The following is a 14048-nucleotide window of genomic DNA, read 5'->3' on the forward strand; positions in this document are numbered from 1 at the left end:
GGGATGAGTTTGGTGCCAATGGACTAAATCACAAACCCCTCCGTGTGGTCAGGGCTGTGATGTACTGTTTGCGTACGAATGAACCTTCTTTAACTTTGATGCTACCTGCCTGTTGTTGCATCTCTTTTTTCACAGCTATTCATTGTGCACAACAAGAAAGAAACAAATGATGACTATTAGATAAAGGTTGACATGGCTTCTGCTGAGCTTCTTTATACGTATATATGAACATTTACTGCATCGTGCTGGTTTAAGATGTGAAGTATCCTCTTTTGTCTCCTTTTTTGTGTACCTTAACAGGCCACATAGCAGGCAGCAGCAAAGCAATATGCACTGATGAAAGAAATGTCAGAGTCACAGAGGCATATAGTAGAGGATGTTATAGTAACTATGGTAAAAGAGCAAAATGAAGTACATTAATTGTCATGCACAGACATTGTGGGATTTTGTGTTGCTTTTTACTACTTTTATTAGTTTTGTATACAGTAGCATGGCCTCATCTGTGTGTTCTATACAGGAAGTGCGTTTCACCCTGGATCGCTGCTCGGGAGCAGCAGTGATGGAGATGGAGGGTCTGGGCAGCTGGCTGACCACAGAGGACCACTCCTCCTGTGAGGTGACAGGCGTCACACCCAACACCGACAGGTACACGCAATCCCCTGAACGCACACATGCACACTTCTTCTACATGTTGCCACATGAAAGATTTTCAATTTTCCAGCAAACAAAGGACATACAAAGTGAATAGCCCAAGGGATTTCATTTATTTACAGACCCAAAACTAATCAGGATATGAGGCTCAATTATTAAGAGTAATATGTAAAGGGTTACTCATGGTGACAAACTGCTATCACCATCTCTGCTATCCTGTCATCTCTATCTGATCGTCTTTCAGCACATTGTGCTTTGCTTGTCATGTTTGATATTGTGTGTTAAATGTCAAAAGGCTGATGACATTGGGCTGGTTCATAGGTTCAGCAGTGGCTACAAAAATGTCACTAATGATGAGGTGAAATGTTCTTAGTTGTTCGTCAAAGTGTTGACATTGTCCCTCTTTCATCAAGTAAATAAAACAGTTTTATCCCAACGACAGGGATCTGACATTGCATGTATTAAATGTACTATAAAGATGAACCCTGATTGACAGTAGGGGATGTTTACGTCTGTGTGTGTTTGCCAACGCCTCTCTGTTTGTTTAGACACCTGAACATGAGCCAGGTACTGCAGCTCGGTGGTGTGAACGAGGACATCCCCTACATCTACCCTCAGCTTCAGCACAAACACTTCACCGGCTGCATCCGCAACTTCATCGTGGACAGCAAGGTGACACACTTGTGCACGCAACAGTGACACACACACGCACGTACCCACACCACCATTAGCACAGCCCGATGCAAGCAAAACTCACGCCTGCACTCCAGCTGATAAATGGCTTAATAACAGGTTTCAGCATTCACAGTACCCTTGTGCCATGTAAGAGAGTTTTTTTTTATGCTTTTAACTGTAACCTCAAAGCACTTTCAAATAGTACACAGAGTACGTGCACTCCCAGGTTGAAATGGAACGTGAACCTTTCATATGAACTTTTCCACTGACCATTCTGACTTCAAGTGAAGAGTTTCAAGCAGCTCTCGACTGCTCGGCAGGAGGCGAAAAATTAAGGGCTTCATGCTCAGCTATGACAATCTGAGCCCAACCCCAAGAAAACCCATATCTTTTCGGTATGAACACCGGCCTCAGGTATGATAACCTTATCTAAACCCACTTCCCTCTAAAGTCAGAAACTTTGTATTCCTGCGGCAATTTTAAGTTTGGCATCAAACGCACTAAAGGAGAAATTCTGCCTTTGTGTTTCTTGAACTCTTTTGCCTGATATATCTGGTATTTAGACGTAAATGTCAGACTGAATTTCCATTGATGTAGAATGGTTAAGATGTGGAGTTCTCTGATGATAAGAATTGTTTTGGGCTTATTGCTTAAATACGCAATGTGTTTAGCTCACTGAGAAATAGTATTATGTTGCCAGTGCCATGCTCTTGCAGCAGTTACGAAGTGTGCTCTACATTCAAGTGTACATTGAATCTGATCAGGATATTTTTAGAGGGGAACAGGGATTCTCGTCTTACATAGGAAGCGGTGGAAACTTTGACAGGTTGTTTTTGCCACAGTCGGCTTACAGCTGCATTAAACTTGGCACCAGTGACTTCTTCCAGTTGGGCTGTGAGAGCTGAGCTCTGCTGGTACTGTAGGAACAGATCTTGCTGTAGTTTTTTTTTTTCTTTATTAAGCTAAATCTCAAGTTTGTCGAAGTGAAGAGTCTTGGATAAATACATGCTCTGAAAATCACATTATACGGCATGTGAGGAGGACTTTAATTGAAGCTGAGTCACCTATTTATTATTATTGTCATGTTAACATGATGATTTATATACAATAACATCCCTTAAATGAAAGATGAAATGCATATAGACAAATACAATGACAAATCCTCCTGATACCAATTCCTCCCCCTTTACTCCGGGTATTTGCCCAAACTCTGTAACACTGTTATCTTCATTTATTTATTACATTTCTTTTAACCCTGCAATCCTCACAGTATGATATCATTGGGATCACTCATGTGTATGGACTGTAACATGAAGTTTTAACTACCCCAATGGAGATGTTTATACGTTAACATTTGTATTGGCCTCTGCTTTTTGAAATGATATTGTTCACCACAAATGTACAAAGCTGTGTATCAAGAATAACCACAGCATCTAAGGAACAGTATGTTATGTTAATTGGCATTACAAAACAACTACCATAGGCTGGCACTGGGCTATTTGGGTGCTCACCTTGAGGCGGCATCAGCAGTGTAGCTCAGTCAACGGTGTGCAGCCCAGGAAGGGAACAAATCTGAAAGATAGTCACCTCAGAAAAAGACAACAAGATCACAAAAAACACAACACTGCGACAAATGAGCATTTAATACATGTGATCCTCTTCAGTGACCTGATGAGGGTCGCGAGGAGAGAAAAGAGAAGAGAAAGAGAGAAGAAAGTCAATGGAGTCTTCAGCTCTTAGACAAACTAATGGCCAATACTTATTCCTTTTAATGAGGTCAGTTTCAGCTCTTTGCTTCATTGGAATTACCTACTCTGCCCAACACATTGGTCTGATTGCAGTGTGAGCATAATGTCACCATTATTTGGTGGTCACTTACAAAATTACAAAAGTCCTGTTCCATCCTTTTTTCAAGGACTTGAAAAGAGGCTTTTAGAGTTTAGGTCAGGATAAGGGTTAGACATTTAGTTGTGATGGTAGAAATGAGGGGTGACATGTGAACTCTGGTCAGGTTAGGGTTAGGAATGAATTGATCATTACGTTACGTGAATGTCCTGTGAAGGATAGCTGCGCAAACCTGTGTGTGTGCGTGTTTCCTTGTTCTCTTGCTCTTCTCTAGTGGCCCACTCATGTTTAGCTGTTGGGGCCCATCTTTAATGCATCAGTGAGACACTTTTTGCTTGCACGTGTTTGGTCGGTTATAAAAACCCAAAGGTTTGTGGGAAAGAGTTTTGTTCTGACAGTTATCCTCAAATGAAAAAAATTCAAAGTCACTTGGTCGCTTACGAAGACTACTTGTGTCTACTTGTCTAGTTGTGTGTTGGAGCCACGGGGCCTCCGTGCTCGGGGGAAACTGTAATCTTGTTTCCTCTATGAACACAATTTATCTTTATCCAGACCTTTAAATTAAGATCTCAAGAGTTGGGATAAAAAATGATGTGAGCGCCGTCTGCTCCAGCGCTAAAGGCTCGTAGTTGATGCGCTGCACCTTCGCTGGAGACGTAGCGGGAGGCTGCACAAATGTTGTGTTCTAATGAGAAAAATCTGCGTGGTGCGTGTGGGCGGACATGAGGATAATAAATCTCCAAAGAGCAAGCATCAGTAGGAATACTAATGATTAATAATGGTGATGGACATTGTAAGGTTTTTGTGTTTTTCTCAATTTTTTTTCCTGTGGCGTTGCTGTTTTAATTATCACAGAATGTTCTATAGTGAGACATTTGTTGCTATAGTAACATCATCTGTTTCATTTGAGGTATGGGGGGCTGTGCTCTCACTGTGACTGACCACTCTGTCTGTTCCCCTGTTTCCTTGCTTTTCTTCATATGCCTCTATATTTGTCTATGACTTTATTTCTGTCAGTTTGTATATATTATTATATGTCATGATCCTGTTCCCTGGCTACGTACTGTCTGTTCACCCTGACCTTGTTTATATGTTCTTTTTATATGTGTGTTTTTACATTTGCTTTTTTTTCTGTCAGAGATACAAGATGTCCAGAACATATCAGCTGTATTAAACCTGTTTAAGTATGATGCAGTGTATGAGGGTGAGGATGAAGAAGACACTAAAGTAGAGAGGAGGATTTTTTTTTTAGAAACGTGTTTCTATTCTGGAGCTGGATCGTTCTCTGACTGTCATCCACCATTGTCTGTTTTCAGCTTTCTCCACCGCTGTCCAGTCATTATTCTGCTCGTCCTCTTCCCCTCAGCTCTCACTCTAACATTACTGCTTTAATTTTGTTCTGTTGTTTTGACACAACTGTCACTCAATTTTTAAGTATGGAGGTGAGCAGTTACAGGGGTTGAAATTATGTTTTTCTTTTCCTTCCTTAATCCCAGCTGCCTTGACTTGCAGTTCAGTATTAACAAAAATGTTTGACTCACAACAAGAGTTGCAGAACATTCCAGACCAGTGTTGGAAACCCGGTTTCACACAGCCAGCCTTCTGCACTGTATGTTTCAGGAGAGTCATGGTCCAGATGACATATTTCTGTTGTCAAGGCAAAACCAGAAATATATTTTAAAGGAGGGGTAAGCGATTCTTTGGAATGTCTTTGAACTCAACACCAAAACAAATACACCCCTCCCTTCACTGCTCCTTTAGCTCCACCCCCCACATTGATGCAAGATCAAAGTGAACCACTGATCTCAACTGTGGCAGTCGACGATGCCACCGGAGTCTCCCCACAACAGCCAGAGACGAACCATTCGCTTTTCAGTATTCTTTTTATTTATTAAACTGGCACCAACATGAAATCAAAATGAAACCCAACTCAAAGTGTCCAGCAGTCTTCGCTTGGCAGCTCTTCTCCTTCATGAGCTTCCCTCATGTGTGTCTCTTCATATCTTTTCCTCTCAGTGTTTCTTTGTGTGTCTCTCTTCGTGTGATCTCCTGTGCTCCTTCCTGTGGCAGCTCTACCGCTGCCTTACGCCGGGTTCACACCGGATGCGGAAGCACCGTGCAGCGCAGCGCCAAAAGAAACTGTCCTCCTCCTTTCCGCCCCCATGTTAATCAAATTGGTCTGTTCACATCGGCTGTGAAGCGCCACGCAGCGCCGAGGACGGGTCTCGCTCTGCAGCGATGGTTTTATTTTTTTCGCTCGCCACGAGCGTATTGCGCCAGAAGACACACAGAAAATCAATTTTAAACAATATAAATGACATATTGTATATGATATAAATGATCACATATGCATCCCATGCTTTGGATTTCCCTGCTGTTCTCCTGGAGTTTCAATTTCCCCGAATTATTCCCCCACATGATGAAAGTTTCCCATCTGCCAATCCAATACAAGCACACAAGCAGACAGACAGATGAAGACCATCATCATTTACCCCCGAACCCCTACATTGAATGGAGCATACAACAACCAGCAGAGAAAGCAGAATCGCGGGCTGACCGGCGCAGAGAAATCCGCGTCCGGTGTGAACAGCCAGGCGGCTGCGCGCGCGAGAATTGACGCAGCGCGGCACTTCGGGGCGCTTCCGCGTCTGGTATGAACCCGGCGTTATGAATCCAGGGTGAGTTAACTGGCCAACTGATCTCAGCTGTGCCAATCAACTCTCCCTGGTTCCCCTGGAGGTTCTCACTGAGCCACCTCCACATCTACTAGTTGTAATTAGCCACCACAAACATTAATGTTATCTGTAGACAAAATACACTCTCTGTATTTACACAAACTACACATTGAACGACCAGTATCAGCCGCGGCATTGTGTGTCTGTCTGCACTTGAAGAATCAGACAGTGAGACAATTAAGTATCGTTACCGCTGCAACACCAGCGTTAAATAATTAGCTGCTGCCTCGGAGGATGTTACATACCGGCATGTGGTCGCTGTGGTCCGGGAGCAGTACATGCTTAACGTGGAGTCTTTGCTGATCTTAAAAGGTTGGAATTAGTCTCCACAAACATTAACAATCGGAACAACACGATACTGGTTCTGCAAAACCAAAATGAATGTTACCCACCTGACAAGCAGAGACAGAAAAACCTCTTCATCCCTTTTCATCGCATTCAACTCCTGGTGGTCTCTCCACCGTTAAAAACGGTCTTGGGTCAGCTGTAGTCTGTGGTGCTTGGCATTTGGAGCGCTACTGGAAAAAATACTGTGGGTATACAGTAACTTCCTGTGAGATTGCAGTGTCAGCATTGCCTGTGGCTAACAGTATTTATCACGTTCTGAAACAGTAGCGCTGGTGTACGTTGTCTGAGGCTACGTTTCTCGTTCGTCCTCCCACCCCTTGTTTGTAGAAGGCAGACAAATTATTACATTATCTCAGGTAATGTTTCCAGGTGTTTTATTAAAAATCGATTCAAGAAAGAGGACTAATATAGCGTTACCTATATTGTATATCTTGGGAAATCACTGTTTCTGGCTCAGGGACCCCTTTGTACCGTTGTTGCTGATTAGCCGAAACAGTGTTGTGCTGTTTGGGTATTCCAGCTTTCTTTGTCTCCCAAGTACAGAGCCAGTGCTGTGTATTCAAACCAGCGGACCGTGAGGAGATGTATCAGAATTTGACAAAAAAGTGTATTGGATTAAAATTGCTTAGCCCACCTTTAATGGAAAAAAAATGCAGAAAACATTTCGGACCAAGACAGGTTCCCGGAGGAGCAGAGGCCCATGAAGTTCTGCAGTCAGACCCTCATCAGTCACATATGGTTGTAAAGCTGGAACATCCACAAACAGGATTTCTTTATGTGTCGCTCTCGATCATTTCTCCCCGCTGACCTGAGACAGAGGTATAAGGTTCAGCCCCTTGATGTGAAACTGTAATCACTGCGCTCGCAGTTGTATACTTTGTATTTCAGTCTGGACTTCTAATTTAGTTTCCTGTGGGCTGAAAGATTTTCATAACCAACACCTGAAAGTAATTTCTCACAAATAGGGCAGCCCACAGTGTCTCTGTGTGGGGGTGCGACACTCTTTTCAGCTGATGCCACAATTTGTTATATAGGGAGGATCAGGTGTATTTCTGCCCTTAATTCAAGAGTTCCGCTCAGACACACACACACAAACACTACAGTCCCAAAGATGCACAGTCAAATCAATTGCACACGACAATGTGTGTATTTCAGTCGTTGATTGCTAATGTCTGTATTTCACTCCTAAGCAATCAACGTGATCATTCCAAACCCTGTAGGCAGACGAGCCCTAGCTTTTAAAGGTCAGCAGCCAATAGGTGTCTATTTGCTAGAGGTCAGAGCCAATCAGCAGCTCCCGGCCGGCATGACTCCCTGTCAGTTTTTACGATTCCTTCATCCTCGCACAGCACCAACAGTCCTCGTAAAGTTTGGGTTCGGGAGGGAAGAGATGGGACATATTAATGTCTTTTATGACGCACTTTTGTGAGGGACACAAATTTAGCCATTCAAGGTTCTGATGTCCTTTCAGCTCTGTGCAGCCGTCTGTGCTGTTTGTGTGTCCGAGGATCAGTCCAGTGTTTGGTTTCATCACTGTAGTGGGAGGAGAGAGAGGGGGATGAGAGTGGAAAAGAAGAGAAGGCCACGGTGTACCCTGAGCTCATGACCAACAGCACATCTGAAAGTTTTCTTCCTCTTACTTTTCTCACTCTTACTCCCCTCTGGCTAAGTACCTTCTGTGCTTTGCCTTCCCCAATCCCCTCTTCTCTGCTGTCACTTTGTCTTTTTGTTTCCTGTTTGTAAGTTACTAACTTATTGGCAACTCTTCCTTCTTCCCATCCTCATCTTTCTGCACCCCTTACCCACTCTGTCCATCCTTTATCTCTCCCCTGTCCTCTCTGGGTTTTCTACCTCTCCATCTCCTTATCTGTATCCTCTATTCTCCTCTTCTTCCCATTTCTATCCTCTCATCCGCTCTAAATTTTCTACCTCTTTCTCATCTCCTCATCTGTATCTCCTCAATTCAGCTGTATGATTTGGGCTCCCCGGCCGATTCCCAGTCCAGCTCCCCGGGCTGCCTGACCACCGACAGCAGCTGTGTCAACATGGGCTATCCGTCCTGTGGCCACCGGGGTCGCTGTCACGGCGAGTGGGGCTCCTTCAGCTGCCAGTGTGTGCCCGGGTACACAGGACACCAGTGTGAAGAGGGTAAGCCCAACTTTTTTTCTTTTTTGGGACTTATTTTGACCATCAACATCTAAATCGTCCATGTGCTCAGGACAGATCATGTGCTCTGTGGCCACAAACCTAAATATCTGTGAGTTTCAGCACTTAAAAATAATGGAGTCTGAGCACAGATACTTCATATAAGAAAACAGGTTTGTAGCACGGAAGTAAAATGGTGGGCAGCGTGTAGGTCTTAAAGTTTTATGTCACCAAAGGCACCCAAAGGATTTTTTTTTAAGGCTTGGCCACAATTCAGCTCACTGTGCTGTGGAGGAAACAGATGGTTTCTCACCTTAAACATCTTGCAAACATAAACCTGTAAAAATGATAATAAGGTCATAATTATTCTAATTACTTTTTATTTGGATATGTGAATTTACAGCCCACATAATTATCACACTTAAAATAAGCACGGCACCACTAGTGTCTCATGTGAGGAATCAAGAGGATAGGATGCATCACATTGCAAGCTGTTTTTTGTCTTGCACAGTAGAGGAACTCACTTGTTTAATTTGAAGTGTAAAGTTTCAGTCTTCGAAGCCAATTTGTGAATATCCTCCTGCACATTAAGGGTGGGAGCCTCCTATTTAGTAAACCTGGATTCAATTATAAACAATATTATCATTGTTGGACCCAACCAGGGTCAATTATACTTACCACTGCTGTGTCCATGTCCCCACATATTCTCACACCACCCGTTCTACCCGTCCTTCAGGAGCGTAACCCTCTCCAACACGACTCGCTCAGATGTGCTAGAAAACAATGTGCAAAATATATGTTAAGAAATAAATCTTCTATTTCAGAAAATTTGCAAAATGTCCTTTCTTTAACAGCTGAACTCTCAGTTGACACCCTGTTGGTCTTAAACCGCTCTCATGCTCCACAGTGATTTATTTTGTCAGTGAGTCATAATTAGTGTCATCTGTGGACATCTACAAACAACCGAGGGCAAGTAGACACATTTTCAATGAATAATTAAGTGGGTGAATTAATGAATAAATGACTGAAGGAATGTGAATGAATCACGCTCCATATTCATGAGATGATTCCTATCTTTTTGGAAGAAAAACAGCAAAGTCTGGAGTCAGTGGGGCAAATGGAGGGTTTTGGCAGCCAATGAGGCAGGAAGAAAAAGTAGTGTGTATTCTTTAGATTTTCACACACAGGCTGTGTTTATGGGATGTTTCTTGATTACTTTTACAGCCCCGTGAAAACACAGCCTAGATGCAATCTGGCAAGACAGAGCAAAAAAAACCAACGAAAAATCCGTGTAAAAAGAGAAAATACCTTCTCAATAGCTTGTTCCTTTTTAGGTGTTAAGATGCTGAGTGTTCACACAATGTCCCCACTTTGAAACCAGCTGGGGATATGTAATGCATCTCTCCATCACCATCATCTTCTGTCATCTGTCTTCTCTTTGCCTGTGTGCGAAATTGTTTTATGTCCAGATTGTGCCTGGAGACGCTTCAGCCCAACTGTGTTTACACCTGCTCCAGTATTTAATTGTACTGATCATATTTTGACTATAAGTTCTTACAAAAATGAAATGACCGGTCACTCAGTAATATTTAAACATGAAAATGTACATACATCTAGTATTGTGACTCCCCTGCATTAATGCCGCTGGTTTGGTTGGGCCGTGTTGTTTCAGATACTGGTCAGACAATGAAATGTAATCCAGGGATTCCAGCTGGAGAAACAGCCATGAGTTTGAACAGCACAGTGGTTTGTAGTATTCTGATGAAGGATTTCCTGCAGTACTTTAAATTCCCCAAGATGCATGAAAATATAGATCGATACAAATCTAAGTAGCAGTGAGAGAATATTCTCACTGCTGAAGGTGCTTAACTTCCGGGATTTTGTCACCACACACCGCAATCTATGTTTGAATTAAAGATTATTGGTGTAAAATGGAGACATGCAGTTACCAGGGAAACACAACATAAAGTTTTAAAAGATACAGCCGGTTGCCTTAAGAGAAACAAAAAATTTGACATTGCCTTCAAGCAGGATGTCCTGAACCACTCAACTTTGTGAAAGTTTCATGGAGGAGAGGAGACAAAGAGGGAGAGTTGTGGTAGCAATAGATGGAAAGAAGAAGAAAAAAAACTAGCAAATGCTATGAGATGGAAGAATGGCTTTAAGAAACATTTGAGGTGTGCTTGGTTCAGTCTGGCAGGCTTCCACAAAATCCACTTCTGGGAGCACGAGAGTAAAAAAAGAAGTCGCAAGCGCACATGTCTTGTGTATTTTGCATATTCTGTCGTGCCTCTCTGCATATGAGGGGAATTTAGGGTCTGATTTCGCTCAAGTTACTCGAAGTCACTTCCTTCTGGAGTGAAGCGTCCTCTGCATCAATAAAATGTTGCACTGCATTCAGAACCTTAATTGTGTTTATTCTCAATTATATCACCATCTGACTGGTTTGTGTCTTGTTTATATGTGTGTGTACCAACACCAGAGGTCCCCGAGTTTTCCTTCGACGGACATAGTCACGTGCACTACCAGTTAGCATCCCCGCTGCCAGCCCGCAAGACGTGGGTTCAAGTCCTGGTTCGAACCCGCAAACACAGCAGCACCATCCTCACCCTGATCTCCAAGGAGCAGAGTGAATACCTGCGACTAGAGGTAAGTCTGCTGAATGCTTGTGTGTGTGTGACTTTGTTAAAGCTCATTTTCAGAATTATTTACAGTAGAATGTGATTTATTTTGTTTTTGCACAGTTCTAGGTTGTGTCTCACCTGTAAGTCCAGGTTTGGGTCTTTATCCCATGGTTGGTTTCACATCGTATTATAGAAAGTGGACTAAAATACTTTTTTGACATACTTACATCTGGTTGTCCTACGTGGGCTGCACGTGGGCTGCATATAGGTGCCTACTTATACTTGAAATTGACTAGAGCGTTTGTAGACAGTTTTGTAAATTCAGCTATTGTATGCACACATTTTTTGATTAGCATTTTCCGCTATCTGTTCCTGGGCTGAAGGTCTGTGATCACAAACTCAAAAAGTGAAGGATGGGGACTGTGGAGCCTCCTTCACTTTGTCTTCAGTGGGTACAGTCCTCCCTAGGTCGCCCTCTTCACACTGTGACAGCTCTCTGAGACACGAACACGGCAACCACATCTGTCACCTGCCCACGACCACAATGTTAAAGCACACACTGTATTATTTTGTCCATGACAGGGATCAACAACTACGTTTGTCCTGGGGCCAGAATTCCTCTGAGCAGACACTGTGGGGGCCGAGATAATACAAATAATAAGAATTATAAAACATCAAAAATGTTCTTCTAATTATCTTATTATTAAAAGAAAAATTTTAATTCACTTTCTTAATTGTTATTTTCAGTATCCCGCTTCAGTGTTAAAAGACACACACACACATATTTGGGGTCAGTAAATCGTCTCTCATAAAACTCTAATAAGATAATTTGCATCAATATGGGGGCGGGGGTTTTGTGAAATCAATTATTTAAAGATACACTTCATAATGTACTATACACTGGAAATGTTTTAATTGCCAGGTGGTGACTAATAAATAACTGAACAACACACAGCTCCATTTGTGTTTGCTGTCAGTTTCACATGTTGCGTCTGCCCTCTCTGGTTCTCCCACAGCAGCATGATGGCTGCTATCCTCCTCCTTCTCCTCCTCCTCCTCCTCCTCCTCTCCTTCTCTCTCTTCATTAGCTACATCTATCCCTCCCGACCCTCTGGTGCTGCCACAGCAGTGCAGACTGAAGCCTGAAACAATTTGAAACAAATTAATTGGATAACTACTGGTCGGACTGTTCAACTTTTCAACATTTGGTCTCCTATGTTTCTGGCTTCTCTGTTTGGCTGACTCGTCTGGTCCAGACTGTGTTTGTGCCTCCTCAGGATGAGCCCTTTAGAGTCTTTGAAAACATTTTTCAATATTCATGTGGACTGAGGGAGCAAACTCTCGGACTCAGAGTTAAATAATCAACATTAATGTTATCTACTTGCACAAGCGGTTGATATTGACTAGCAGCTATGCCAGCCGGCTTCCCTGCAGGGAAAAGCCAAGAACAAACCTTCATCCTGCACATGATGGGCTTTTGATTAGAGTGCATGGAGAGAAAGGGCTAAGAGAGCAAGAGAAAAAGAGAGAGAGAGAGACAGAGAGTGGGGCAAGGTGAGGCTGAGCAAATCAATGCGCTGCACACTGTGCTTTACAATGAAATAAGATTTTACCCATTTGAAATCGTAATAAAAAAATTTGAAAATCAATATGTGGCGTCAATGTTGATATTGGGGTGGGCTGCCATACATAAGTGAATGTATGAGAAACGCTGTTTCAGCCAGATACCCTAAATACCAGAACTCGTTTTTTTTCCTCCTCACATTTTCTGAATTCATTAACATTTTGCCGGTCGGAGAGGGGAAGCTTTAGTGGACCTAACGTGGCCCGAGGGCCTGATGAGGCCCCCCAGTTTATGATCACTGACAGAAGCTCCAACCCAGGGATCCATTTTGAGTCCGAACAGAAAGGCTAAGTCATCTGCTGGTGATGTGAAAGGAGTCGATTGGCTTTTTTTGGCAGATTTACCTGCATGTGAAAAATCCACTTATAGAGCAGTATAAAACCACCAACTGTTGTTTTTTACATTTCTGTTCGGGCCCCAGTTAAATAACAACATATATATATTCTGTCTTTCTTTCATTAGCTGACACTAACTTTTGTTCTAGCTCCATCACTGTTGTTTTTTCTCATATCACTCTTAACAACAAAGGTCAGCATGGTTAGCATGTTTTCCACCATGCTAACCTATTGATTTGTTTGACCAGTGTTACATTAGTTTAACTACTGTAATGTGTCACAGATATGATCCCAGTTCCCAGTTGTGAACCTCACTTTTGAATTCTTGAGTTTGGCATTTTGTCCGGCGCCATCTTGTTTGTTTGTTTTGTAAACCAGAAGTAACCATGTTTGGAGTAGATGGGGGGGGGGGGACCTGTGAATGTGACTGAGAGGTCGAGGACACTGCACCCAGCTACATCTGCCACCTGCACCAACTGGATGGTTATTGCTGTCAGTCACACTGTATCCACGCCCCCCAATGCTTACCATGCTATCTGACTCTAAATAGAGATACCAGGCTGTTTTGAAAAGGGCTTGAAACTAGAGATGCAGACCATAAACTCCATCGGAAAATGTTTACTTACCTTATAATTCAAGGAAGACGTAGAGCAATTTTCTTACTGACTTCTATAGAAATTAAACTTGTTTTGCAACCAGTGGAGTGGCCCTCTTCTGGTCGTTTAAGAGAATACAGTTTCCAGGCACCTTGGAGCAGCGGTCTTTGCTCATACCTGTTCTAGTTCTTCTGCAGTGTATTATAGTGCAGATGATTAAGATGAACACTGACAGCAACACTGCCAGGACTGAAAACAGTAAATGTATTATTTGCTTATTTGGCTTGAAGGTTTCGTTTGCTCTATTTTTTCACCTTGGTTGCTTTGCTCACACCTGAATTCTCCTCTTTATATATAATGATTATATTCGCCAGCCTCCCTCGGTTTTGTCTTACCCATTTGCATCATGCAATATCTTCCCAGTCCGTTCCTCTCACTGTCTCCTACCCCATGCTGCGACCACAGGTATT

The 14048-nt window shown here is 42.8% G+C and overlaps 1 protein-coding gene across 1 annotated transcript in view; it reads left to right on the forward strand.

Annotated features, from left to right (window-relative positions):
- The window catches only part of si:ch211-186j3.6 (neural-cadherin), a 286707-nt gene that overhangs the window by 225343 nt on the left and 47316 nt on the right, over positions 1–14048 (forward strand). The window contains 4 exon segments of the mRNA XM_035162307.2: positions 518–645; positions 1200–1323; positions 8222–8402; positions 10882–11048. Coding sequence (XP_035018198.2) covers positions 518–645; positions 1200–1323; positions 8222–8402; positions 10882–11048 — 600 coding nt within the window.

The sequence above is a fragment of the Hippoglossus stenolepis genome, chromosome 1, assembly GCF_022539355.2.
Source record: "Hippoglossus stenolepis isolate QCI-W04-F060 chromosome 1, HSTE1.2, whole genome shotgun sequence".
In the NCBI taxonomy this organism is placed as follows: domain Eukaryota; kingdom Metazoa; phylum Chordata; class Actinopteri; order Pleuronectiformes; family Pleuronectidae; genus Hippoglossus; species Hippoglossus stenolepis.